Source organism: Neoarius graeffei, chromosome 5 (assembly GCF_027579695.1).
Source record: "Neoarius graeffei isolate fNeoGra1 chromosome 5, fNeoGra1.pri, whole genome shotgun sequence".
NCBI lineage: Eukaryota > Metazoa > Chordata > Actinopteri > Siluriformes > Ariidae > Neoarius > Neoarius graeffei.
In genome coordinates, this window is record NC_083573.1 from 61,974,501 (window position 1) to 62,000,120 (window position 25,620).

The following is a 25,620-nucleotide window of genomic DNA, read 5'->3' on the forward strand; positions in this document are numbered from 1 at the left end:
AAAAAAAAAACACGCTGAAAGTTATACCCAAGAAAAACAGGAGTACACACAGGTCAGTTCCATGTCTAAAAAAAAAAGTATGGGGAGCAAGGATGTTCCAGTTGGTTACAACTTACTGGTACTCATATATAGGTACTATAATAACACTCATGAAACATTATGTCAACAATGACTATTTTTATACTATGTTTATAATAAGTCTGTAAGAAATTTAGTAATTAACAACACAACTATTCTTACATAACTGAGTTAAAATTTTGAGTAGAAGATTCCAAGTAACTTTGTACCAAAAGGACTTTTAAAATGACTCAAAACTAGACACGGTAATATCATTTAGCATTCAGACTAAAATCTGATGGACTAGAACTTAGAAAATAGGAGAAAATAAAAACTCTATTAAAATATCAATCTACATCCTCCAAAGCATATGACTATGACTGTCATTCTTATTATGAATGAAAAAAAACCCACAGTTTGGCACTTAATATAATATTGTACTGCAAAGTTTCATGTAAACTGAACTCTTAATCAGTCATGTCCTATTATGGTGCATGTGTTGTTATAACCCATTACCTGATCTGCAGTTTTAAAAGTTAGACTTGCCCAAATTCAAAGCTTCTGGAGGAAATAAAGTTAAATCTTTATTAATCCAGTAAAACTTGAAGCATACATTAATTTAATGAAATGAAACTGAAAGAAGGCGGCACGGTGGTGTAGTGGTTAGCGCTGTCGCCTCACAGCAAGAAGGTCCTGGGTTCGAGCCCCGTGGCCGGCGAGGGCCTTTCTGTGTAGAGTTTGCATGTTCTCCCCGTGCCCGCGTGGGTTTCCTCCGGGTGCTCCGGTTTCCCCCACAGTCCAAAGACATGCAGGTTAGGTTAACTGGTGACTCTAAATTGACCGTAGGTGTGAATGTGAGTGTGAATGGTTGTCTGTGTCTATGTGTCAGCCCTGTGATGACCTGGCGACTTGTCCAGGGTGTACCCCGCCTTTCGCCCATAGTCAGCTGGGATAGGCTCCAGCTTGCCTGCGACCCTGTAGAAGGATAAAGCGGCTAGAGATAATGAGATGAGATGAGATGAAACTGAAAGAAAACAAGCTGGACATGATAAGGGTGACAGAATCATGTTGTGAATGAAAACAAACCGTAAGTGGGTTCGACACCATCATAAAATTCCCCTGAAATATTTTATGAAAATGTGTTAATGTGAACCATACAAGTGGAAAATACAGTAAAAAGTCTGAATGAAATGAAGATTCACCACATATATTTATTTTATTGAGGTATTTGATCACCATTTCTCTGATTTTGACAAAGGGTCTAATGATCTATAATTAGATATTACAACGTGGTTATTTTTACAAACACACCTGCTGTACTTGGCTTCCCCGGAATTTCACAATAACATGGCCAGATCACTGAGGGGATTGAACTAGTTTTGTTGGAACTTTATTGATGTGACTCTTGAATAATTACTCTAAAAATGGTGAATTTTAACAATTCCTAAAAGATGTGGCCCATAAAAGATATAAAAGCAGAAGGTGACTGTGGCAGCGGGGGCGTGGTCAAGCGCTGGTCTGTGACAGGAGGGCGGAGTCAGGGAAGGTAAGTGGCAGAATCACTACACCTTTTCCAGCCTGATGAGCATCAACCACACTTTCTGAGCATCAATTAACCTGTGTTTGTGTGTGTCTTCCCAGTGACCACGCCCTATTTAAAGAGGGAGAGCAGAGAGGAGCTCATCCCCGAACAAGATGCCAGTCGTGTGTGCATTTGTGTGAAAAGATTGTGAAACTGAAAAGCGTAGCAATAAAGGCGATTGTTGAACCTGATCTCTGTCCTGCCGTCCTCTGTGCTCCACCCACCAACACTGAATCGCTACAGTGGTGCTGAAACCAGGGAGTGGAGCACCAACGCCGAACCGCCCCATGGAGTCTTCCCCGTTCGCCGACCTGGTCCACGCCCTCGCCACAGCCCAGCAAAGCCAGCACCAGGTGCTAGTCACGCTCCGTAAGGAGCAGGAGCAACGCTTTGAGGCCCTGGTGTTGGCCCAACAAGAGGACTAACAGGCGTTCCGTCACCTCCTCGTGTCGGTGGGGACAACCAACGCTTCCACCGCGGGCCTGTCCTCCCTCACCCTGACAAAGATGGGCCCGCAGGACGACCCCGAGGCTTTCATCATGCTCTTTGAGCAAGTCACGGAGACCTCGGGGTGGCCAATGGATCAGCGCGCGGCGCGCCTCCTCCCCCTGCTAACAGGAGAGGCACAGCTGGCCGCGCTACAGCTCCCCGCCGACTGCCGGCTGGCCTATGTGGACCTTCACCGGGCCATCCTCCAGCGTGTAGGGCGCACCCCCGAACAGCAGCGCCAGTGCTTCCGTGCTCTGCGCTTGGAGGAAGTCAGCCGGCCGTTCGCGTTTGGCCAGCAATTCCGGGATGCCTGCTGGTGCTGGCTGAGGGCCAACAACCGCGATGCCGAGGAGATCGTCAATCAGGTGGTGCTGGAGCAGTTCATCGCGCGCTTGCCGACAGGAACTGCGGAGTGGGTCCAGTGCCACCGCCCGGCGTCGCTGGATCAGGCAATCGAGCTGGCGGAGGACCATTTGGCGGCTGTTCCAGCGGCAGGACAGCAGACCGCCTCTTCTCTTCTCTCCTCTTCTCTCTCTCTCTCTCTCCCCCTCCTCCTGTGTCCCGTCCTCGCCCCATTCCCCCACCGCGGAGGTGGGAGCCGGCGCCACCCCAGCCGGCCCGCCGCACCTGTGGTGCCCTCCCATTTCTCCCTTCTGTGTCTGTCTCTCCCCCCCCCCCCCCCCCCTCAGGTGAGTGAGCCCCAGAACACCGGTGCAGAGAGGAAGCCCGGGCCGGTTTGCTGGCGCTGTGGGGAACCAGGCCACCTCCAACAGCAGTGCACGGCAGTGGAGGTGGGCACGGTGGTTCGGATCCCCGACGCACCAGAAGCCGCCCTCGATCGGGCCGGAGCATATCGCATACCGGTGAGTATTCAAGGGGATACATATCAGGCGTTGGTGGATTCTGGCTGTAACCAGACCTCAATTCACCAAAGCCTGGTGCAAAACGAGGCATTGGGGGGAGCAGAGGAGGTGAAGGTGTTGTGTGTGCACGGGGATGTTCACAGCTACCCTTTGGTGTCGGTTCACATCTTTTTCCAAGGGGAAAAATTTATAGTGAAGGCGGCGGTTAAGCCTCGCCTTACCCACTCTTTAATTTTGGGGACTGATTGGCCGGGATTTCGGGAGTTAATGACACGCTTAGTAAAGAGTGGGTCCTGCCATTCAACAGGGGGAGGTCCCGGTGTCACTTTGGCAGGAGCAGCTGTCACAGAGCCGTCTACGTCATCTCCACGTCAGAGTGAGGAGCCGCCGGCCCCTCCTCTCTCTATTGGGGAATCCCTCACAGATTTCCCATTAGAGCAGTCACGAGATGAGACTCTGCAGCATGTGTTTGACCAAGTGAGAGTAATCGATGGTCAAACGCTCCAGCCGAACGCCACCCCGTCCTTCCCCTACTTCGCGATTATGAAGGATAGGTTATACCGAGTGATGCAGGACACTCAAACTAAAGAGCGAGTCATGCAACTCTTAATTCCAAAGAGCCGCCGGGAATTGGTATTCCAGGCGGCTCACTTTAATCCCATGGCTGGACACTTAGGGCAGGATAAGACACTAGCCCGAATAATGGCCTGATTCTATTGGCCGGGGATTTGCGGCAATGTTCGTAGGTGGTGTACGGCGTGCCGCGAATGCCAGTTAGTAAATCCAGCGGCCATTCCAAAAGCGCCTTTGCGCCCTCTACCTTTAATCGAGACCCCATTCGAAAGGATTGGGATGGATCTCGTTGGGCCATTAGATCGGTCAGCACGAGGGTACCGCTTCATATTAGTTCTGGTGGACTATGCAACGCGATACCCGGAAGCAGTGCCTCTGCGCAATATCTCAGCACGCAGTATTGCAGAGGTGCTCTTCCACGTTATCTCCCGAGTTGGAATCCCAAAAGAGATTCTGACTGATCAAGGCACCACATTTATGTCATGGACACTGCGCGAACTGTATGGGTTATTGGGGATTAAGCCGATCCGCACCAGCGTGTATCACCTACAAACGGACGGTTTAGTGGAACTGTTCAATCGCACCCTCAAAAATATCATTAAAATCTCCGGTCCCCTGTGGAGACCACCTCTCCCCGACCCAACTCACGGAGGTCGCCCAGTTGCAGACCGAGTTTTCGGATGTGTTCTTGCCCCTGCCCGGTCGCACTAACCTCATAGAGCACCACATAGAGACGCCCCGGGGGTGGTAGTGCGTAGCTGCCCTTACAGGCTACCCGAACACAAAAAGACCATGCTCGAAATGGGCATCGTCGAGGAGTCCCACAGTGACTGGAGCAGCCCGGTGGTCTTGGTACCCAAGGCCGACGGGTCGGTCCGGTTCTGTGTGGACTATAGAAAAGTCAACGTGGTGTCTAAATTCGATGCGTACCCAATGCCTCGTATTGATGAGCTGCTCGATCGACTCGGCACTGCTCGCTTTTATTCGACACTGGATTTGACGAAGGGATATTGGCAGGTCCCCTTGACTCCACTATCCCGAGAAAAAATGGCCTTTTCCACACCGTTTGATTTACACCAATTTGTCACACTTCCGTTTGGGCTGTTTGGGGCGCCCGCTACATTTCAGCGACTGATGGACAGGGTCCTCCGCCCCCATGCCACCTATGCGGCCGCTTATCTCGACGACATTATCGTCTATAGCAATGACTGGCCGAGGCACCTCGAACATCTAAGGGCCGTCCTTAGGTCGCTGAGGCGAGCGGGTCTCACAGCCAACCCGAAGAAGTGTGCGATTGGGCAGGTGGAAGTACGGTATCTGGGCTTCCACTTGGGCAACGGGCAGGTGCGTCCCCAAATTAACAAGACCGCAGCAATTGCGGCCTGCCCGAGGCCCAAGACCAAAAAGGAGGTGAGACAGTTCCTGGGGCTGGCTGGCTATTATCGTAGGTTTATACCTAATTATTCGGATGTCACCAGCCCGCTGACTGATCTCACTAAAAAGGGGGCACCAGATCCGGTCCAGTGGACGGAGCAATGCCAGCGGGCTTTTTCTGAGGTAAAGGCTGCACTGTGTGGGGGGCCACTTTTACACTCCCCTGATTTTTCTCTCCCCTTTATGTTGCAGACCGATGCGTCGGACAGAGGGCTGGGGGCGGTTTTGTCCCAGGAGGTGGAGGAGGAGGACCGCCCCGTCCTGTACATCAGCAGGAAGCTGTCGGTGCGTGAGGGGCGCTACAGCACCATAGAGAAGGAGTGTCTGGCCATCAAGTGGGCGGTCCTCGCCCTCCGGTACTACCTGCTGGGGCGCCCTTTCACCCTCTGTTCGGACCACACGCCTCTCCAGTGGCTCCACCGCATGAAGGATGCCAACGCGCGGATCACCCGTTGGTATCTGTCACTCCAATCCTTTAATTTCAAGGTGGTCCACAGGCCGGGGGTGCAGATGGTCATGGTGGACTTCCTCTCCTGTCAAGGGGGGGGGAGAGTCAGCTGCAGGCCGGACGGCCGCCCGGCCTGAGTCGGGCGGTGGGGGTTAGTGGCAGCGGGGGCGTGGTCAAGCGCTAGTCTGTGACAGGAGGGTGGAGTCAGGGAAGGTAAGTGGCAGGCTCACTACACCTGACATCAATTAACCTGTGTTTGTGTGTGTCTTCCCAGTGACCGCGCCCTATTTAAAGAGGGAGAGCAAAGAGCAGAGGAGAGCTCATCCCCGAACAAGACGCCAGCCATGTGTGCATTTGTGTGAAAAGATTGTGAAACTGAAAAGTGTAGCAATAAAGGTGATTGTTGAACCTGATCTCTGTCCTGCCGTCCTCTGTGCTCCACCCACCAACACTGAACCGCTACAGTGACATTACTATATTGTCTGGGGTGGTTATATGTTGAGTATATATTGAGGGATGGTATACTCTGTTGAGTAATTTTCTCTTGGCTGTAAACCAAATTAGATCAGCCTATATGTAGAAAATGTGACAATAAAATATGTAGACTACTTATACTATTTATGTAAACTGCATATTACTATTATTTAACTCAGATTTTATATTCTATTGCAACTTTAATCAAGTTTTCAAGGAGTTGGCCTTATCATATAGCCTTAGCAGCTAGCTAGCGAGTATAAATAAAATGCACATGAACACAACACTGTTAAACTCATCTCAACATGTCTTTTACAATCGTTTACCCCACCATAGGCAATGCTAAAGTCACTGTGACAAACAGTATAGCGTGCAACACTGTCATTATTTTACCCCTATTAGCCAAGGGGACACTTTCGTGTAGTCTTAGGTGAAGTGTGTGATTGATTGATTGATTGATTGATTGATTGAGCAATCGATTGATTGATTGCACTCTGTCACAACACTCCTGGATACACTGAACTAGGGCTGCACAATAAATCATTAAAAAATCGCGATCTCGATTCACACATACACGTGATCTCATTTCGAAACACAACGATTCTTAAGCATTTTATTTCACGAGCGGCATCACAAACAAATGCTCCCATTTCTTCCTGGATTTTTTCAAGCGCCCCTAAAGGCAGCACTGCCGCTGACTCCTCCCTCGACCTATGGTAAAGCGTCTTTACAACACGTGATTCAGTCAGTGGAGGAAGCCCGCCTGCAGTTGAGTGTGTGGAAACAGTGAGGGAGAGAAGCAGAAGAAATGGATTGTGAAGAAACCCCAGGTGGTACTGGCAAGAGTCACCCAAAGACCCGAATCGAGCTCGTGCCCAAAAAGGGTTCGCATTCGGCGGTGTGGCAGTGTTTTGGGTTTAAGCCAGACGATGACAAACAGTCTGAGGTGCATTGCAAAGTGTGTTCTGCCCTCATTGCAGCACCGCAAGGCAACACCACTAATCTCTACAATCACCTGAAACGTCACCACAAAGTAGAGTATGATGAAGCCGTACAAGGCAAGAAACAAACACAAACACAGATGACAATAACCAGGACCTTGTACAATGCAACGCCATACCCACCAAACTCCAGTAGACACAAGATCACAGCAGCTATCACATATCACCTGGCAAAAGATATGGCACCGATAAACACTGTACAACATGAGGGATTTCGGAAGATGATAAACACTCTCGACAAACGGTACTCTACCCCCTCCCGCAACTTCTTTTCAAATGTTGCGCTCCCCAATATGTACAATAAACAGTGGGCAGTGGTCGAGGCAGAATTGTGGGAAATCGATCATTTTTCCGCTACGTCTGATTTATGGTCCAGTCAGACCATGGAACCGTATTTGAGCCTGACGGTTCATTTTATAGCACCTGATTTCACTATCAAAAGCCGGTGCTTACAGACAGCTTTTTTCCCTGAAGACCATACAGGCGAGGCCCTAGCACAGGGATTAAAAGGTGCCCTCGCATCTTGGAGTCTGAACGAGGATAAATTAACCTACATCACAACAGACAATGGTCAAAACATAGTAAAAGCCATCTCCCTCAATGATTGGACCAGGCTCCAATGTTTTGGACATCGACTCCATCTGGGCCCTGTACTACGAAGCGGGTTTTCTGGCTTACCAGGGTAACTTCGAGAGTAACTTGATCACGTGCAGCGTAACTTCCTGATTAACCCATACTACGAAAGTTGGCTATGTTCAAACCGAGGTATGCTGCCATGGCAACTTACGCTGCATCTCAAATCTCTTTGATGGGATCCGCAGATTAGAGATGGGATTTATGGCTCTTTGATGGGATCCGCATCTTTGTGATCCGTTCTCGTCTCAGGTTATGTCCTTGGTTAACCCGAGGTTTTCGATTAACCACACCCTTTTTAAACACCACCTCTCCACCGACATTTCCTCTAGAGACAATGCCAGCGTGGGGCGGCACGGTGGTGTAGTGGTTAGTGCTGTCGCCTCACAGCAAGAAGGTCCTGGGTTCGAGCCCCATGGCCGGCGAGGGCCTTTCTGTGCGGAGTTTGCATGTTCTCCCCGTGTCCGCGTGGGTTTCCTCCGGGTGCTCCGGTTTCCCCCACAGTCCAAAGACATGCAGGTTAGGTTAACTGGTGACTCTAAATTGACCGTAGGTGTGAGTGTGAATGGTTGTCTGTGTCTATGTGTCAGCCCTGTGATGACCTGGCGACTTGTCCAGGGTGTACCCCGCCTTTCGCCCGTAGTCAGCTGGGATCGGCTCCAGCTTGCCTGCGACCCTGTAGAAGGATAAAGCGGCTAGAGATAATGAGATGAGATGAGACAATGCCAGTGTACCTGGATGACCCGTGCGATATCGGAACGCAGATTAGAGATGGGATTTATGGCTCTTTGATGGGATCCGCATCTTTGTGATCCGTTCTTTGAAAAGAGCCGTTCAAAAGACTGGCTCATTTGGCTCTTTTTAAATATTTATTCAGTTTTAAGAAGACAGCATCTAAAGAAGCCAGATCCCTCTGCTTAGACAGTGACATCAATATTTCTGGACATACCTTTTATATAAAGCAACCTCGACTTACATTATTGTAACCCCTAAACGCTCATAAATAACCATTAAAAAACAATGAGGGCTTCAGTGAATGTCCATGCAGAACGGCTTTTCTGTAAAAAAAAAAAAAAAAGAACCCACTCAAGAACATAGTTATCAAGAACGCAAGAATATTTTATAGAAAAACACTTGTTTTGCAAAAATATTTAAGTCTGAGATACAAAATAGATAAAACTACAATAAATAACACAAGAACTAGTTATCACACAAGAACATTTTAATAGAAAAAAACAAACTTTCTATATTAAAAATATTGAAATTGTAACAAAAATATATACAACTATAAACAGTCAGATAAATAGATAAAGTTATAACAAGAACACAAGATTATTTTAATAGGAAAAAAACTATTAATGCAAAAAATATATTATTAGAAAAATAGATACAACTAGACAAACAGATAAATAAATGAAATACACAAAAATAGAACAAACAAAATGACGATAGAATAAATTAAATGAACGTCCGTGCAAAGTAGTTTTCCCACAATATTATCATTAATATCACACAACAACATTATAAACTATATACAAAACAATTTGAACTATTAGGCAAACAGATAAAACTTGAATAAATAAAAGGCAAATGAATGCTTGCCTGCACGCGCGCGCGCACACACACACACACACACACCATTATGAATGATGTTTTTATATTTCATTTTCACCTGTTGCCAGGTGCGTTTGGCACTGCTGTTGCCTCTGAAATGTTCACAGGACATACACCAACTTAGTCAAAGGGACTGAACAGTCATCTTAATTCATGTGACTCTGTGCACATATCAGCTTAAGTCGGCTACTCCATGAATTTACCATACCAAATTTTATTCAAGATTTTTCGGACATTAAACAAGCTATATATGACTGGGGCCACGTCGAAGGACCATTTTCTGTGACTTGTGATTGATCATGAAGCTTCCTCTCATCTATACTTCTGTTCTGGAACATGTAGAAAGGAGAATGTACTTATGCATTTACCCGATCGGCAATTCGTTGCCAACATGCTTGCCGCTCCTTATTGGCAGCCGCTGTGTTAGATTTTGCTCTTAATGTTGTCTTGAACTCCTCGTAGCTTTGCATTATGACAGCGCATTCTTCCTCCGTGAAGTACGGCGACCATGCCATTGTGAACAGTGGTGATTTGCGCTGATAACCTCTCCTTTAACGTGAACGCGCATTAACCCTGATTAGGTTAACACAGGTTCAACAAATCAACTTCATAACTGGCGTCGTAGTACCGTTTAACCCCAAACAAGATAACCAGGTTTTGTCAACCCCGGTTTAGCGGGGGAACCCTGGGTTACTTCTGGGTAGGTTGACCTCCGTTCGTAGTACAGGGCCCTGGCAATAGGTGAGTTCCTTTATAAAGTCACAATAATAATAATAATAATAATAATAAATCAGCCACATATCTAAATTTTTTTTGCTACTATTACTGTGCCTCTGCCAAAGCAAAATTCCTGCAGCTCCTGCTAACAAGCCTATTGCTCAAACGTTTGATACTCTACTTGAATGACCATTTGAATTTTTTTGTTTGTTTGTTTTGTGCAATAAACAGTGCAATAAGCATTTTGTATAAAAAATCATGCCAAAGAATCGTGATCTCAATTCTAAGCAAAAATAATCGTGATTCACATTTTTTCCAGAATCGTGCAGCCCTACACTGAACTGACTGCGGATCGTATGAACCCCTTGTTTTTGTTTCTGGAGGCTAAAATACAGAAATATCGAAATATTTAGTCTCCAGTACAGAGGATGGCGGTAAAGGGCTCGGTGTTGTCACGTGACTGAAGGCTAAAGACGCAGAAGAAGAAAAGGGGCCGGCAAAGATGGCTGCTTCCGTTCACTGAGGGGGACAAATACACGTTTAGACTATTGTTGTTGACTATATAGTAGACATCTGTAAAGATAATGTTTTTAAAACACTGCCTGAGAGCCACGGTGGCAGCTGTACGAGCCCGGGATGTCCTGTCAGGTCTGAAACACGGCAGTGTTCCGTTAGCGGCGCGGCAGCGCGGTTACTGCAGCTCCAGGGGACATCGCCATGGTAACCTCACCTGCATGGTCACTAGTTCACTTTTATGTATGCCCCTGTTCACCACTGTGATATCAGAAATTATATAATTGATATCAGAGCTATCACAATCGTGCATCATGTTTTAGTTTTAGCTTAGTGATGTAATTTAGTGGAGTACAGTTAACAAAACTGCCATCTGGTTAGCTTACATGCTGCTGAATGATCGTTAAACAAAAACTTGTGTATTTGTTCAGTTACCCTGTGTGTGTGTATATATATATATATATATATATATATATATATATATATATATATCATTCGTATGTTTTGTATACACACATTCATTCATCTTTCGATTACGTTCATTATGTCTTATATTGAATATTGTTAGTTTTTTCTTTTTTTCAGACAGCTAATTTTTTTAGGTTTGTTTACCTGACATGTTTCGACGTACGACTGTCGTCTTCCTCGGAGTGTCACCGGATGTTATTGGTGACGCATCTTTTATCAGCTGATGTTTCCAAAGGCGTGGCCTTCCTGTCTGGATTGACAGGTCGGTCACGCCTTCTACTGTCAGTTTGTCCCCTGCAAGATGGCACACAACAACCACACACAACACTCCATCAGATCCTGGTTCATCCCAAAGACAGAATACATCCGGACAACAGATGCAACACCATATATGAGATTCCATGCCAATTATGCAATAAAACTTACATTGGGGGGACAGGAAGGAGTTTCAACACAAGAAAAAATGAACATAAGAAAGAGTGCAAAAAGGAGACAGCTACAAGACAAACCCGAACAATAAAAGAAAAGGCACAACAGGAAAATTATAAGTCAGCCATAACAGATCATTGCAAAAGGGAAAATCATATTATGGACTGGGGGAATGCCAGAGTCATCCGCACAGAAGATAATAAACATCAGCGCTGGATCAGGGAGGCCATAGAGATCCGTAAGCGAAGCCCGAGGACCATCAACCGAGATGAGGGAGCATACATGCTCTCCCATACCTGGAGTGCCATCTTGCAGGGGACAAACTGACAGTAGAAGGCGTGACCGACCTGTCAATCCAGACAGGAAGGCCACGCCTTTGGAAACATCAGCTGATAAAAGATGTGTCACCAATAACATCCCGTGACACTCTGAGGAAGACGACAGTCGTACGTCGAAACATGTCAGGTAAACAAACCTAAAAAAATTAGATGTCTGATAAAAAAGAAAAAACTAACAGCATTCATTCATATATATGAATATATGAATATTGCATGGTTGCACGAAGATATGAAGTTTATCTTCATATTACACATTCATTCGTGTGTTTTGTATACACATATTCATTCTGAATATTGCATGGTTGCATGAAGATATGAAGTTTACCTTCGAGTGGGGAACATATTCATGAGTGAGCGAAATGAATGAGTGAAAATATTTTCAGCATGAGAAGATAAACTTCATATTTTCATGCCACTGTGTAATGTCCTTTATATTCCATAGATGGGTCCATAAAAATATGCAAGTTAATCAAAATCATTTTAATTTTGAAATGGTTCACCATTTTGACAACGTGCATCCAGTCTGTGGGAAAACACTGGGAGTGATGTCATCGGAATGAAATAGCAGGAATTATGTCCCTCGTCAAAAAATTCCAGTGCAGGGATTCACCAAGGACAGGGATTGACCACGTGACATAAAATAGTTCCACCATTGATTAAGCAATGTATCTCATTACTTGAGGAATAATTTTTTTTTTTAATGGATATGATGTGAGTCAGTCATGGTATATCCTGGATATACCATGAACTGACGTCACAATTTCAAGCTATATGGCCAACTTGAGTCACAGCTGTGGCTCCACGAGCATTTCTTTGTGTGTAGATCTATGCATCATGATCATGGCTAGCGAGGCAGGCGATAGCATGGTACATTGCACATGCGCAGGTCGAAGGTCGCGCCGATGTCAACGACAAACATGGCTGCCTCCAGTGAGTTTATGCCAGGATTCAGTCGTAACACTTTTAGTTTGGAATTTTTTGATGAGGGATATAAATCAAATATATCATGCACTGAGAGGCACTGGTAATTATGGATTCTCTTCAGTGACTGGTATAGTACTATTTTCTTCAGGGCTATGCCCCTCACAAAGTAGTACTATATCAGTCACCTCAGAGAATTCATAATTTCAATAGGAGCCTCTCAGTTAATGGTATATTACATTATGTTACTCAATGTCCTGGATGTAGTTTGTATGAAAAATATGAGTGGCATACTTTTTATTATGTAGACATGAGTGTTTCATTGGGAAATACGCCACTCATATGAAAAATACGAACTGCATCCAGGATATTGAGTAATACATTTTCCAATATCTTCACTTGTGTGGAAATTGATGAATGGTTTTGATAAATTTGGGTACTTTTTTTGGGCGGCACGGTGGTGTAGTGGTTAGCACTGTCGCCTCACAGCAAGAAGGTCCTGGGTTCGAGCCCCGGGGCCGGCGAGGGCCTTTCTGTGTGGAGTTTGCATGTTCTCCCCGTGTCCGCGTGGGTTTCCTCCGGGTGCTCCGGTTTCCCCCACAGTCCAAAGACATGCAGGTTAGGTTAACTGGTGACTCTAAATTGACCGTAGGTGTGAATGTGAGTGTGAATGGTTGTCTGTGTCTATGTGTCAGCCCTGTGATGACCTGGCGACTTGTCCAGGGTGTACCCCGCCTTTCGCCCGTAGTCAGCTGGGATAGGCTCCAGCTTGCCTGCGACCCTGTAGAAGGATAAAGCGGCTAGAGATAATGAGATGAGAATGGGTACTTTTTGTTTGTGAATGTGTCTATATAATAAAAAGATTCAAGATTTTTATTTATCATATACACAATAAGACACAGCAGTTTATTATTGGGTAATGAAATTCTTATTTTGCAACTGCCCGACCAAACTACGCTTACCAAAATAAAAAGAAATATATAATATAAAGTGCATATGGAATGCAAAATATAAAGGTAGAGTGAAAAATGATAACATTTAAAAAAAAAAAAGGGGGCAAACAATGTGCAAACATAGAGGTAGATATACTGTGCAATGTCTTGTGCAAAATTGCTAATATAATCCATGGCTCAAAGCCTGATGGAAATATAGAGGTAGATGGTGATTATAATCTGTGGTACAAAAGCCTGATGGAAATATAGAGGTAGACGGTGATTATAATCCTTGGTTCAAAAGCCTGATGGCCTGGGGGTAAAAACTGTTTGTCAGTCTAGTAGTCCTTGCTTTCACACTCCTGTAGCGTCTGCCAGATGGTAGGAGCGTGAATAGTCTGTGTTGTGGGTGTGTTTGGTCCCTGATGATGCTCTGTGCCCTTTTTGTGACCTGGGTGTTGTAAATGTCCTGTAGTGGGGGGGAGGACAGCTCCACAGATGAACTGTGCCATTTTAATGACACACTGGAGAGCCTTTCTGTCCTGAGTTGTGCAGTTCCCGTACCACACAGTGATGGAATTTGTCAGGACGCTCTCCACTGTGCACCTGTAGAAGTTGCTGAGGAGTTTGGTGGACAGTCCAAATTTCCTCAGCTTCCTCAGGAAGAAGAGTCTCTGTTGAGCCTTCTTGATGGTCTGCTGTGTGTTGTGTGTCCAGATGAGATCCTCACTGATGTGAGTTCCGAGGAATTTAAGTGTTTTCACCCTCTCCACCTGTGTCCTGTTGATGTGCAGCAAGGCGTGCTGGTCTCTCCTCCTCTTCCTCGGGTCAATAATCATCTGCTTGGTCTTCTCAGCATTCAAGGAGAGATTATTTTCCTGGCACCAGGAGACCAGCTGAGCCACCTCCTCCCTGTAGGCACTCTCATCTCCACCGGTGATCAGCCCAATGACAGTGGTGTCGTTGGCGAACTTGATGGAAGTGTTGCTCTGGGTGGGGGTGCAGTCGTAGGTGAAGAGGGTGTACAGGAGTGGACTGAGCACACAGCCTTGGGGGGTCCCTGTGCTCACTGTCTTGGTGCTGGATGTTCTGGTACCGATTCTGACAGCCTGGGGTCTGTTTGTGAGAAAGTCCAGAACCCAGCAGCAGAGGGAGGATGTCAGTCCAAGGGTGGAGAGCTTCTCTGTCAGTCTGCTGGGGATGACGGTGTTGAAGGCTGAACTGTAGTCCACAAACAGCATTCGAACATAGGTGTCCCTGTGTTCCAGGTGTGACAAGGCTGTGTGGACGGCTGCATTGACGGCATCATCAGTTGAACGGTTCTGACGATATGCGAATTGAAGGGGGTCTATTGTGTCTGGGATGCCCTTTTTGATGTATGACATGACTATCCTCTCAAAACACTTCATTACAACTGAAGTGAGTGCAATTGGTCGATAGTCATTCAGGCATGTTATATTGTTTTTCTTTGGGAGGGGCACTATGGTGGTGGTCTTGAAGCATGTGGGCACAGAAGACATGGAGAGGGACAGGTTGAAAATGTCTGTGAAGACCTCTGTTAACTGTGTGGAGCAGGCCCTCAAAGCACGGCCGGGGATGTTGTCAGGGCCGGCTGCCTTTCGGGAGTTAGTCCTCCTGAAGACCTTGCTCACCTTGGTTATGGTCACAATAGGTGAAGAGCTCTGTGCTGCCTCTGCTGGTAGAATCCCTCTGTGTTGGTTGGTGTTGAGGGTGTCGAAGCGAGCATAGAACTCGCTCAGCTCATCTGGTGATGTGTTGTGGTTGGCTGTGACCCTGCTGTTCTTCTGCTGGAAACTGATGTGTTGCAGGCCCTGCCACATGCATCTGGAGTCTGAGGTGTTGTAATAACCTTCCAGCTTCAGTCTGTACTGCCTCTTGGCTTCCCTGATGGATCTGCTTAGGTCATATCTGGCCTTTTTATATCCATCTGCGTCGCCAGAGGCAAAAGCGGTGGAGCGTGCATGTAGCATGGAGCGTACTTCACTGTTAATCCAAGGTTTTTGGTTAGGATATATTTTGCAGCGCTTGGTGGGGACAATGTCATTAATACATGTACTGATGTAGCTGGTGACCACAGATGCATATTCCTCTAAATCCACAGAACAGTCTTCTCTCAAAGCAGCAGTCTTAAACACATCCCAGTTTGTAGAACTGAAGCAGTCCTGGAGCACTAGATCAGTCTCTTCATTCCAGACTTTAAGAGTTTTACTCACTGGGGGGGCTTGTTTGAGAAGGGCCTTGTAAGCTGGGTAGAGGAACACAGAGATGTGGTCAGACTGTCCAAAGTGGGGGCGGGGCACAGCCTTGTAGCCATTCCTCACGTTGGTGTAGACATGGTCCAGGATGATGTTGTCCCTTGTCGGAAAGCTCATGTGTTGATGGTACTTTGGTAGCACAGTCCTGAGGTTGCAATGATTAAAATCCCCAGCCACGATGAACACAGCATCTGGGTGTGTGGTCTCGTGTTTGCCGATGATGTCGTGTAGTGATCCTATCGCTGTAGTGCGGTCGGCCCGCGGCGGGATGTAAACAGCCAGCATAAACACAGCACTGAACTCCCTCGGTAGATAAAAGGGTCTGCACTTCACCATCAGCACTTCAGTGTCCGCACAACAGTGTTTTTCAACCACCTGTACGTCTGTACACCATCTGTTGTTAACATAAACACACACACCGCCACCTTTGTTTTTACCGGAAGCAGATGTGCGGTCTCCGCGGTGCATGGAGTGGGTCTGTAGTTCAATGGTCGGGTCTGGCAGGCTTGCAGTAGTCCAGGTTTCCGTAAAAATCAGGGCACAACACTCTCTGATCTCACGTTGAGATGTTATCCTGGTTCTCAGCTCATCCATCTTATTCTCGAGTGAGTGAACGTTAGCTAGCAGAAGGCTAGGTAGCGGTGGTCTTGTAGCTCTAGCCTTTAGCCTAGCATGTAGCCCGCCTCTCTTACCGCGTCTCCGTTTTGGATGTGTGGATCGTCGGCCGTTTCGCCTACTCGAGTCTGGTGATGATGCGGCCTGCCGGATGGTGTCTGTGTAGCTTCGGTCGGTGTCAGCGATGAGAAGAAAGCTACAGTCCAGAAGGACTGGACTGGGCCCGTGGTGAATTTTACCAATGTCCAGAAGTGTCTCTTTGCTGTAGGTGATCCTAGTGTACAAGCACTGAGCATTTGTCACAATCAAAATTACTAAAATAAACAATAAAGACAATCGGTGTCGGGAGCGCGTCGCAAACACATTCGCCACGGGGAGCGCCATGATGGAAAGAAAATCACATGTTGGCTTGAAGATATGAAATTTATCTTCTCATGTTGAAAAACTCGCATTTTTCACACAAAATACATCGTGGAGTTGAGTGACATGTTTAAATAATATTGGCTGGCTTTGAGTCCGATATCAGATATTTTCCGTTTAGCTAGCATGATACTGAACGAGCTGTGAGTTGATGCTGTCAGCGCAGCAGTGAAGTTACCTTCCAGCCAGTGTAGTGTTCATCAGTAGTGTTAGCGAATAATAATAAAGCAGTCAAGCCAGTGCTATCGAGAGCGTGTAGCACAGGCTAATGACCAAGAAACTAAGATTTCTGTCCCAAGACTCTTCTTCCACGCATACTCGCCATAGTATTTTTCACTCAGACCTAAGTATTCATTTCCCTATGCAATTTACTTAGTTACTTTTAAAATCAACATCGACAACTACACACAACGGAGCGAGCTGGCAGCCAAAATTCTCTCAAAATCTTCCATATTTAACAAAGAAAACCTGGCAGTCATGTTTGTTTACAAATTGTCACAGTTGCTTGCTAGCGTGGAAGTTTTATATATCCGACGAGTCTCTTTTCCAGTATTTTTTATTTCTGTTGGCATGTTTTTCTCTTGTGAATATGCATGAAGAATATCTAATTAAGTTTTGGTAGCTTTTTGGGTGTTCAATGCGTCTTTCTCTTTTGCGGCAAACACAGAAATGGTTGTGTGCATGTGCAGCAGAAAAGTTTCTCATTGGATATTCGCATGAACTCTGATGTGTGACATCATGTTGTCTTGATAACGTACAATATCGTAACAATATTGCACGCTCCTTCTCCGTTAGGTAGAGTGGCGTAATATACGTAGGATAAGCGATATATTAACAATATTGCATGCAAGCGAACCAAATGAATGAAACCCGCTAGAAGGGAATAGAATACATGTTTTTATTTCATGGAAAAAGTGTCCTGTATGTATAATAATTCCTGATATTTCACTCCAATGATGTTACTCCCAATGTTTTCCTGCTGACTTGATGTGTGTTGTTGGCATGGCGAACCAGTTCAAAATTAAAATTCTTTTGATTAATTTGTGGAATTTTTAATTTTTTTGTGGATGGCTGTATAATAAAAGAACATTACACGGTGGCACAAAGATATGAAGTTTATCTTCTCGTGTTGAAAAATATTTCACTTGATCACTTGACTCACTCATGAAATATGTTCACCACTTGAAGATAAACAAAATATCTTCATGCCACCATATAATATCTTTTATATGTATATACCTTCAAGATGTATAAAATTTTATATATATACACTGTATATAATATAAAAAATATTGTGTGTGCATAACTAAAACAATGCTAATTTTGCGGTCACAAATGATGGGGTTTAGTTTGCCACATTGGGCTGATGTGTCAATGCTGCCTTTATGTATTCAGTACCATTATTTACCACTATGGGGAGCCAATCCAGTCGGTATGTTATTACTTTGTAGAACTCTGAAACGAAATTCTTCAGTTCTTAATGTAACACACAGTAGAGTAGTATGATGCACAAAACCGGCATCAAAATTTTTATTGAAGCCTAGCTTTTGATGAAGTCTTTCACCCCTTGTGAAAGTGATGGTTTCAAATAATCAGTCACTCTTTTACAGTTTGATAATATTGAACATTTTCCTTTATTTGGAGTTGTAGTGTGGTTAATTTTTTGAAGGCTGTGGTGTGACCTGGGACATGTGGCAGTATTGCATCCTATGGCTGGTATAGATTATTTCGTGTAACCAGGGAATGAACTTACTTTTTAGTCAACTAGCTGTGAGACGTTATCTTGATCTCGCTCAAACTAGATATTTTTGTCTTTCACGATGGCCACCATGTCAGATTAGGAAATCATGGTGTGATAACTTCTTGCTGTGCCTTGGTTGGGAGACTTCGTGTCATTGGGAGGAGGGTGAAGAAATTGTCCATCGTGGCTATCAAGGAACTCGTTGGAGGAGTTGTCAAACTAGGCAAGAAAATATCGAAAATTCTGATATGCTAGACTTTTTGGTCGTGGGCCGTCCCAAATACCATGTTGCTTATGTTCAATTATGTCACACTACAAAGCCCATTCGTCATTCCTGATATTCCTGTTCAAGCCCAATGCTGGAAATTTTCCAGCCACTACAAAATCATGTGAAAATCAGGCTGAATTCATGTTGTCTGATCCTGGCATAACGAGAAGGACAGAAGGCTTCAGATGCCACTTAATACAGCCAAATGTACATTACCTGTTGATTTCTGAATTATGGTTTGCCATTGATATCCTAGTTAACAATAAACTTTCCCCTGCTCATAGCATGATGTACAGTACCTGTCCATCAGTTTAATTTTATAGTGGTTGTAACAACAGACGTTGTTGCAAACTGGCTTTACAGAAAAAGACTTTAAACATATGAACATATGAAAAATGTTGTTTTATCCCCAATAAATTTATTTATACCCGATAGTAAGCACAGCTCATTCATAGTAATGAGTGTGTCCAAACTTTTGACTAGTACTATGTATATTAATATGTTAATCTGAGTAGTCTGAAAAAAAAATTTACAAGTATAATCCTCTATTTGTCCTTACACTCGTATATTTATAAACTCGCACCAGGAGCCTGTCCTGTTGTTTGCAGTCAAAATATTCAGGTGAGTGTCTTTTTACAATTATGCTCACCAATGAAATATAACATTGTATCATAATAACCGCAGGCTCCATGCCTTTTGTTTAATTATATTTAACTTTTTATTTGGACACAGCCATCTATAAGGACAATTGGGTAGTGTTCCTGTAGTACAGCACTATCCTGTACACATATAAATGTAATTAATACATTTACATATTAGATTTACAACCCCAAATCAGAAAAAAATGGGACAGATATTTTGAAATTGAAATTAAAGCTGAAAACGATTTGTAAATAATCTTTGACCTTTATTGCACTCAAAACAATACAACAGCACATTATATGATGATTTACCACATTAATTTTTTTTCCTCAAAATATACACATTTTGATCCTTGCAACACATTTCAAAAAAAGTTGGGACAGTAAAGCATTTACCACTTTATAATGTTACCATTCCTTCTCACAACACTTACAATATGTTCAGGGACTGAAGACACCAATTGATGAAGCATTTCAGGTGTTGTTTTGTCCCATTCTTCCTGCAAATAGGTCTTAAGGTATGCAACAGCATGGTGTCATCAGTGTCATATTTTTCCTTTTAAAATTCACTGCCCATTCTCACAAACTGTCACACATTGGGGGACAGGCACCCTGTCCTTACATAGCTATACCTTTTGTAATGTGTGCAGAATGTGGTTTTTCATTGTCTTGTTGAAATCTCCCTGGAAAAGATGTTGTCCTTAAGGCAGCATATGTTGCTCCAAAATCTCAGTGTACTTTTCTGCATTAATCTGCCATCACAGACATGTAAGTTAAGTTTTATCAAGGGCACTGACACAACCTCATATCATGACAGACCCTGGCTTTTGGACTTGTTGCTGGTAACAGTCTGGATGGTTCTTTTTGTTTTTTGGTCCAGAGCACATGGTGTTCATTTTGTCCAGAAAAGACCTGGAATACTGATTCGTCTGACCACAATACACATTTCCACTGTGTGATGGTCCATCCCAGATTCCTCTAAGCCCATGGAAGTCAATAGTGCTACAGGACACCATGAAAATAAGACTTTTTGCGCAGTAAAGTTAACTGGCATTTGTGGATGTAACTCTGTATTGTGGTGCTTGACAAAGGTTTGCCAGAGTAATCCCAAGCCCACGTGGTGATATCAGCTATAGATGAATGACGGTTCTTGATGCAGTGCCATCTGAGGGAGCAGGTATCATGGGTGTTCAGATTGGGCTTGTGCCCTTGCCCTTTATGCACCAAAATTTCTCCAGATTCCTTGAATTGTTTAATGATATTATGCACTGTAGAGGGCGAAATGTCCAAATCCCTTCCCATCTTTCTTTGAGGAACATCGTGTTTTAAACTTTTCAAGAATTTTCTCACCCATTTAATGACAAACTGGAGACCTTAAACCCATATTTGCTCCTCAAAGACTAGGCCTTTCCTGGATACTGACTTTGTACCAGATCATGATTACATTCACCTGTTGACATCACCTGTTTCAAATCACATCATTATTTAATTGTTTTACCGCATTACTAGCCATAATTTTCTCCCATCCCAACTTTATTTTGGAATGTGTTGCAGGGCTGAAACACAGGACTGGATGTATATTAACCAATGAAATGCAGTTGACCAGAGAAAACATGAAATATCTTGGGTTCATACTGTCTGCAATGAAATACAAGTCAAAATAAATTTAGAAGTCACTGCTTTCTTCTTTTGTTTGCATTTTCCATATGGTTCAAATAACTTCTGATTTGGGTTTGTATTTATTGATCAGCCATATACAGCTAAACAAGGGGTGTCAGACTCCTTCTGCCTGTGCCATGTCCACATTTTTGTGAAAACCTGAAGGGCTGTAATCTTTTATTTATTAATTAACTTAGTCAACAATTCTGTCAATTAATGCCAAAGATGTAGGCTCTGAAAATAAATGACATTTTCTAGGGAAAGGAAGAGCTCAAAGAAACTGTTTAAACATATGCAGTGTGAGATGATTAATGGTTATAATATATATTTATAAAGGCATTACATTGTTTACTCCCATTTTATTGTCTACCAGCTACAGTGGTGATAAGCAGGATTAACCAGTTGGAATTGTGAATTTTCCCATTATTTTTGGAAAGCTACTAGACAGATAGCTGTACTGGACGTATAGCAATATAGATGAGAGCTAATGAAGTATCCTGCTAGAGTTGTATTGCATTAAAGGAAAAGAAATGTTGATTAGGATTTACAAGACGTAAGGTGTTGTTTTCCCCTATTGTTGATATGCAAGAACAAAAATATGGAGAAAAGTGCAACAGCAAGAACAGTTGTTAAAACGGTCTAATAACAGTAAAAGTGTCTCAGAGCAGCATTATAAAGTTCAGGTGTTCAGTAGAGATGAGAGTATAATGGTGGGTGTTTGAAAGGATTTGATTAGTCCAGGTGGGTGTTTGGGATGGCAGTGTATCGAGTAGTCATGTTGCTTTGAGTAGTGACACACACAGATTAGCAGCAGCCCCATCTCTGCAGAGGAATTCAGAAGCTTTGTTAGACTGACCCTTGGATTCTTGGTCACCTCCTTAAACAAGACCCTTCTTGCCCATTTACTGAGTTTTGCCAGCTCTATGAAGAGTTCTGGTGGTTCCAAACATTTTCTATTTCACAATTATTGAGCCCACTGAGCTCCAAGGAATACTTAAAGCTTTCGAAATGGTTTTATACCTTGCCCAGATTGGTCTCAACATAATTTGATCGCAGAGGTCTTTGGAGAGTTTCTTGTACTTCATGGCTTGGTTTTTGGTCTGACATTTACTTATACAAACAGCAGTTTGCTTTTCTATATCATGTCAAATCAAAGTGAATTTGCCACAGTTGGACTCCAGTCAAGTTCTATAGGCATCTGAAGATAATTAAAGCAAACAGGATGCACCCGAGGTCAATTTGGAGTGCCTTAGTGAAGGTTCTGAGGGTTTTTTGTTAGTTTATTTGTTTGTTTGTTTTTATTCTTGGTGAATTTGCAGAAATTTTTAAAGGCATGTTTTTTCTTTGTCAGTGTGGGTTATTATGCTTAGATTAGTGGCCCATTTTAAATTAAATCTATAATACAATAAAGTATCAACAAATGAAGGGGTTTGATTACTTTCTGAACCCAGTGAATTTACTTAAGTACTTAACAATGAGATGCACAATGTTATTAATGCAAAGCACCACTCTTGCATGACCTTTCCACTACTAGACAGTGTAGCATGGCACAGTAACAAATGATCCCATATTTTGTTGCTGTTACCACATGCAGTTTTTATTTTGGTTATCTTACTTGCCCAGATACTTATCCCGAGATACTTAAACTCCTCCACTTGAGGCAGGACTTCTCCACGAACCTGGAGAGGGCAAGCCACCCTTTTCCGGTCGAGAACCATGGCCTCGGACTTGGAGGTGCTGATTCTCATCCCAGCCGTGTCATACTCGGCTGCAAACCGCCCCAGTGCATGCTGAAGGTGCTTGTTTGAAGAAGCCAACAGGACAACATCATCCGCAAAAAGCAGAGATGAAATCTTGTGGTTCCCAAACAGGATTCCTTCCGGCCCCTGGCTGCGCCTAGAAATTCTGTCCATAAAAATTATGAACAGAACTGGTGACAAGGGACAGCCCTGCTGGAGTCCAACATGCACTGGGAACATGTCTGACCTACTGCCGGCAATGCAAACCAGACTCCTGCTCCGTTCGTACAGGGACCGGACAGCCCTTAGCAAAGAGCCCCGAACCCCATACTCCCAAAGCACCCCCCACAGAATACCATGAGGGACACAGTCAAATGCCTTCTCCAGATCCACAAAGCACATGTGGACTGGTTGGGCAAACTCCCATGAACCCTCGAGCACCCTATGAAGGGTATAGAGCTGGTCAAGTGTTCCGCGACCAGGACGAAAACCACATTGTTCCTCCTGGATCCGAGGTTTGACTATCAGCCTAATTCTCCTCTCCAGTACCCTGGAGTAAACCTTCCCTGGGAGGCTGAGAAGTGTGATTCCCCTATAATTGGAGCACACTCTCTGGTCCCCTTTCTTAAAAAGAGGGACCACCACCCCAGTCTGCCACTCCAGAGGCACTGTCCCCGACTGCCACATGATGACGCCTCCCTGGGGAGGTGTTCCAGGCATGTCCCCCCGGGAGGAGGCCCCGGGGAAGACCCAGGACACGCTGGAGGGACTATGTCTCTCGGCTGGCCTGGGAACGCCTCGGTGTTCTTCCCGAGGAGCTGGCTGAGGTGTCTGGGGAAAGGGAAGTTTGGGCTTCCGTGCTCAGACTGCTGCCTTCGTGACTCGGCCCCGGATAAGCGGAAGAAGAAGACGAGACTTGCCCAGGTTGAACTCTTGTTGAACAAATGAAGCTACAAGGGGTGTAGACTATTCATATTGATCACAACTGTGGCAGAGTTGTGACTGTATGATACAGCAGTAGTTAATAGTATAGTGATTGAGAAAATTGGGTTGTTGTTTTTTTGTACTTCTAGTGGCAGTTTTTAGAAGGTAAAATCATGAATGCAATATCTTGTATTTGTTTTTAATTTAACTACAGTAATGGATATTGTTGATATTTAGCCTAATTTTGCATTTCTTACTCATGCTTCATGTAGATTTTGCCACCTTCAAGTTGGGCTAAATGACAGTAGGCTTCCTACTCAGTGTTTGCTCAATACTGAGTATTGCAATATGGCATGATGTAGTTCTCTGTTTGCCTGATAGAATGCAGTTTCTGATTCACTGACAAGAAAAGGGTGAATCTTTAATACCATTTCACACCAGAATGTGATACGTCTCAACTGCTCCATTCATTTCTGCGTGTTCATCCATTGGTTATGCAAATACAGTGAGCAAATGTTGGTACTAATCAGATCAGTATAATTATGCATTGCCACTGTGATCACACACAATTAGTTTTCAAAGGCTATGGACCCTTTTCACATGACGTCACGACAAACGCGGCCGCCATTTTGGACGTGTACTACCAGTAGTTTACCACAGCCAACATTGAGGAACGGCAGCAAAGAAAGTGTTTATTTTCAGCAAGACTTCCATCATGCCACTATATTGTTGTGCACCTGGATGTAGTAACCATCAACAAACAAGGCAAGGGTTATCATTTTATCGGATCCCAGTAGATGCTGACCGACGGAGAAGATGGATAGCGGCACACCAACGCTTGTGTAGTGACCACTTTGTTGGAGGTAAGACAAATAAAATTAGCCAGAAAAGGCATTACATTGCTGTTAACATTCTGTGGCGGCGAGTGTGTAACCAAAGAGGCTAAAATAACCCATTGTAACCTCTTTGTTCTTCTGTAGTAGCTATTAGTTAGCGTTGTGTTCCTTTGCTGTTGGTAGACTGTAGGACAGATCAGAGGCAGTGTCCTACAAACAGCGCTTAATTTGAGGGGGAGCAAGCCGGAGCGCGCTCCGGAACCTCGGGCGTTGGCTCCGGCAGCTATTTACACTGGATCCGGTGATCCGACACCTCTTTTAACTATGTAACAAAAATAATAATAATAATAATAATTAAATAAAAAAATGCAAGTTTATTTAGTGTTAATGTCTGATTTTGATATCTGTCTTGTTGGTGATTTCTCTCATGAAACGACATCCACAAAATATCTGCAGATGAACTTAATTTGCAGTGGTATTACAAAACATGCCCAGAAGCGCAGCGCCGCGCCCCCTCTCCTCTCCTCTTTTTTTCCGCTCCGGAGCCGCTCATCCTCTGCGCTCCGGGACCTCCCACTTTACAAATTAAGCACTGCCTACAAATAAGTGTTCAAAATAAGAGGAACATGTATTTGTCTCTTAAATCCAGGCCGTTCCCTGTAATCTGTCACAACGGTTGGAGAAAGTAATGGCAAATAGTGAGTGCACAAACCATAGAAGGTAAACTGTACACAGCGCCAGGGCAGTGTGATGGTATGTCTACTTTTAGATTGTGTTAGCTTATCAATGAACACACTCGTCAGTCGAGGAGTTTCACGTCTTTACGATGGATACTTAAATGTGTGTTAGGTATTATTGTTGCAGTCTAAGCAGTCATTGTAGCAGCTAGATGAGCGAGAACCGAAAGGGTCTGTGCCATAAACCGTTATTTCTGTACGGCGTTGCTAATGTGTCGTTACTGTTGTTATTTCTCCCTCTGCTCGCCCTGTAAATGCCCTACGTCGCTGGATAGCGA

General features: G+C 44.3%; 1 protein-coding gene across 1 annotated transcript in view; it reads left to right on the forward strand.

Moving 5' to 3' along the window:
- The first annotated feature begins 10,353 nt into the window (after nucleotides 1-10,353).
- The window catches only part of mrps15 (mitochondrial ribosomal protein S15), a 53,596-nt gene continuing 38,329 nt past the window's right edge, over nucleotides 10,354-25,620 (forward strand). The window contains exon 1 of the mRNA XM_060922179.1: nucleotides 10,354-10,605. Within this exon, the coding sequence (XP_060778162.1) occupies nucleotides 10,470-10,605 (136 nt within the window). The 5' untranslated portion in view covers nucleotides 10,354-10,469. The remainder of the gene's footprint in view (nucleotides 10,606-25,620) is intronic.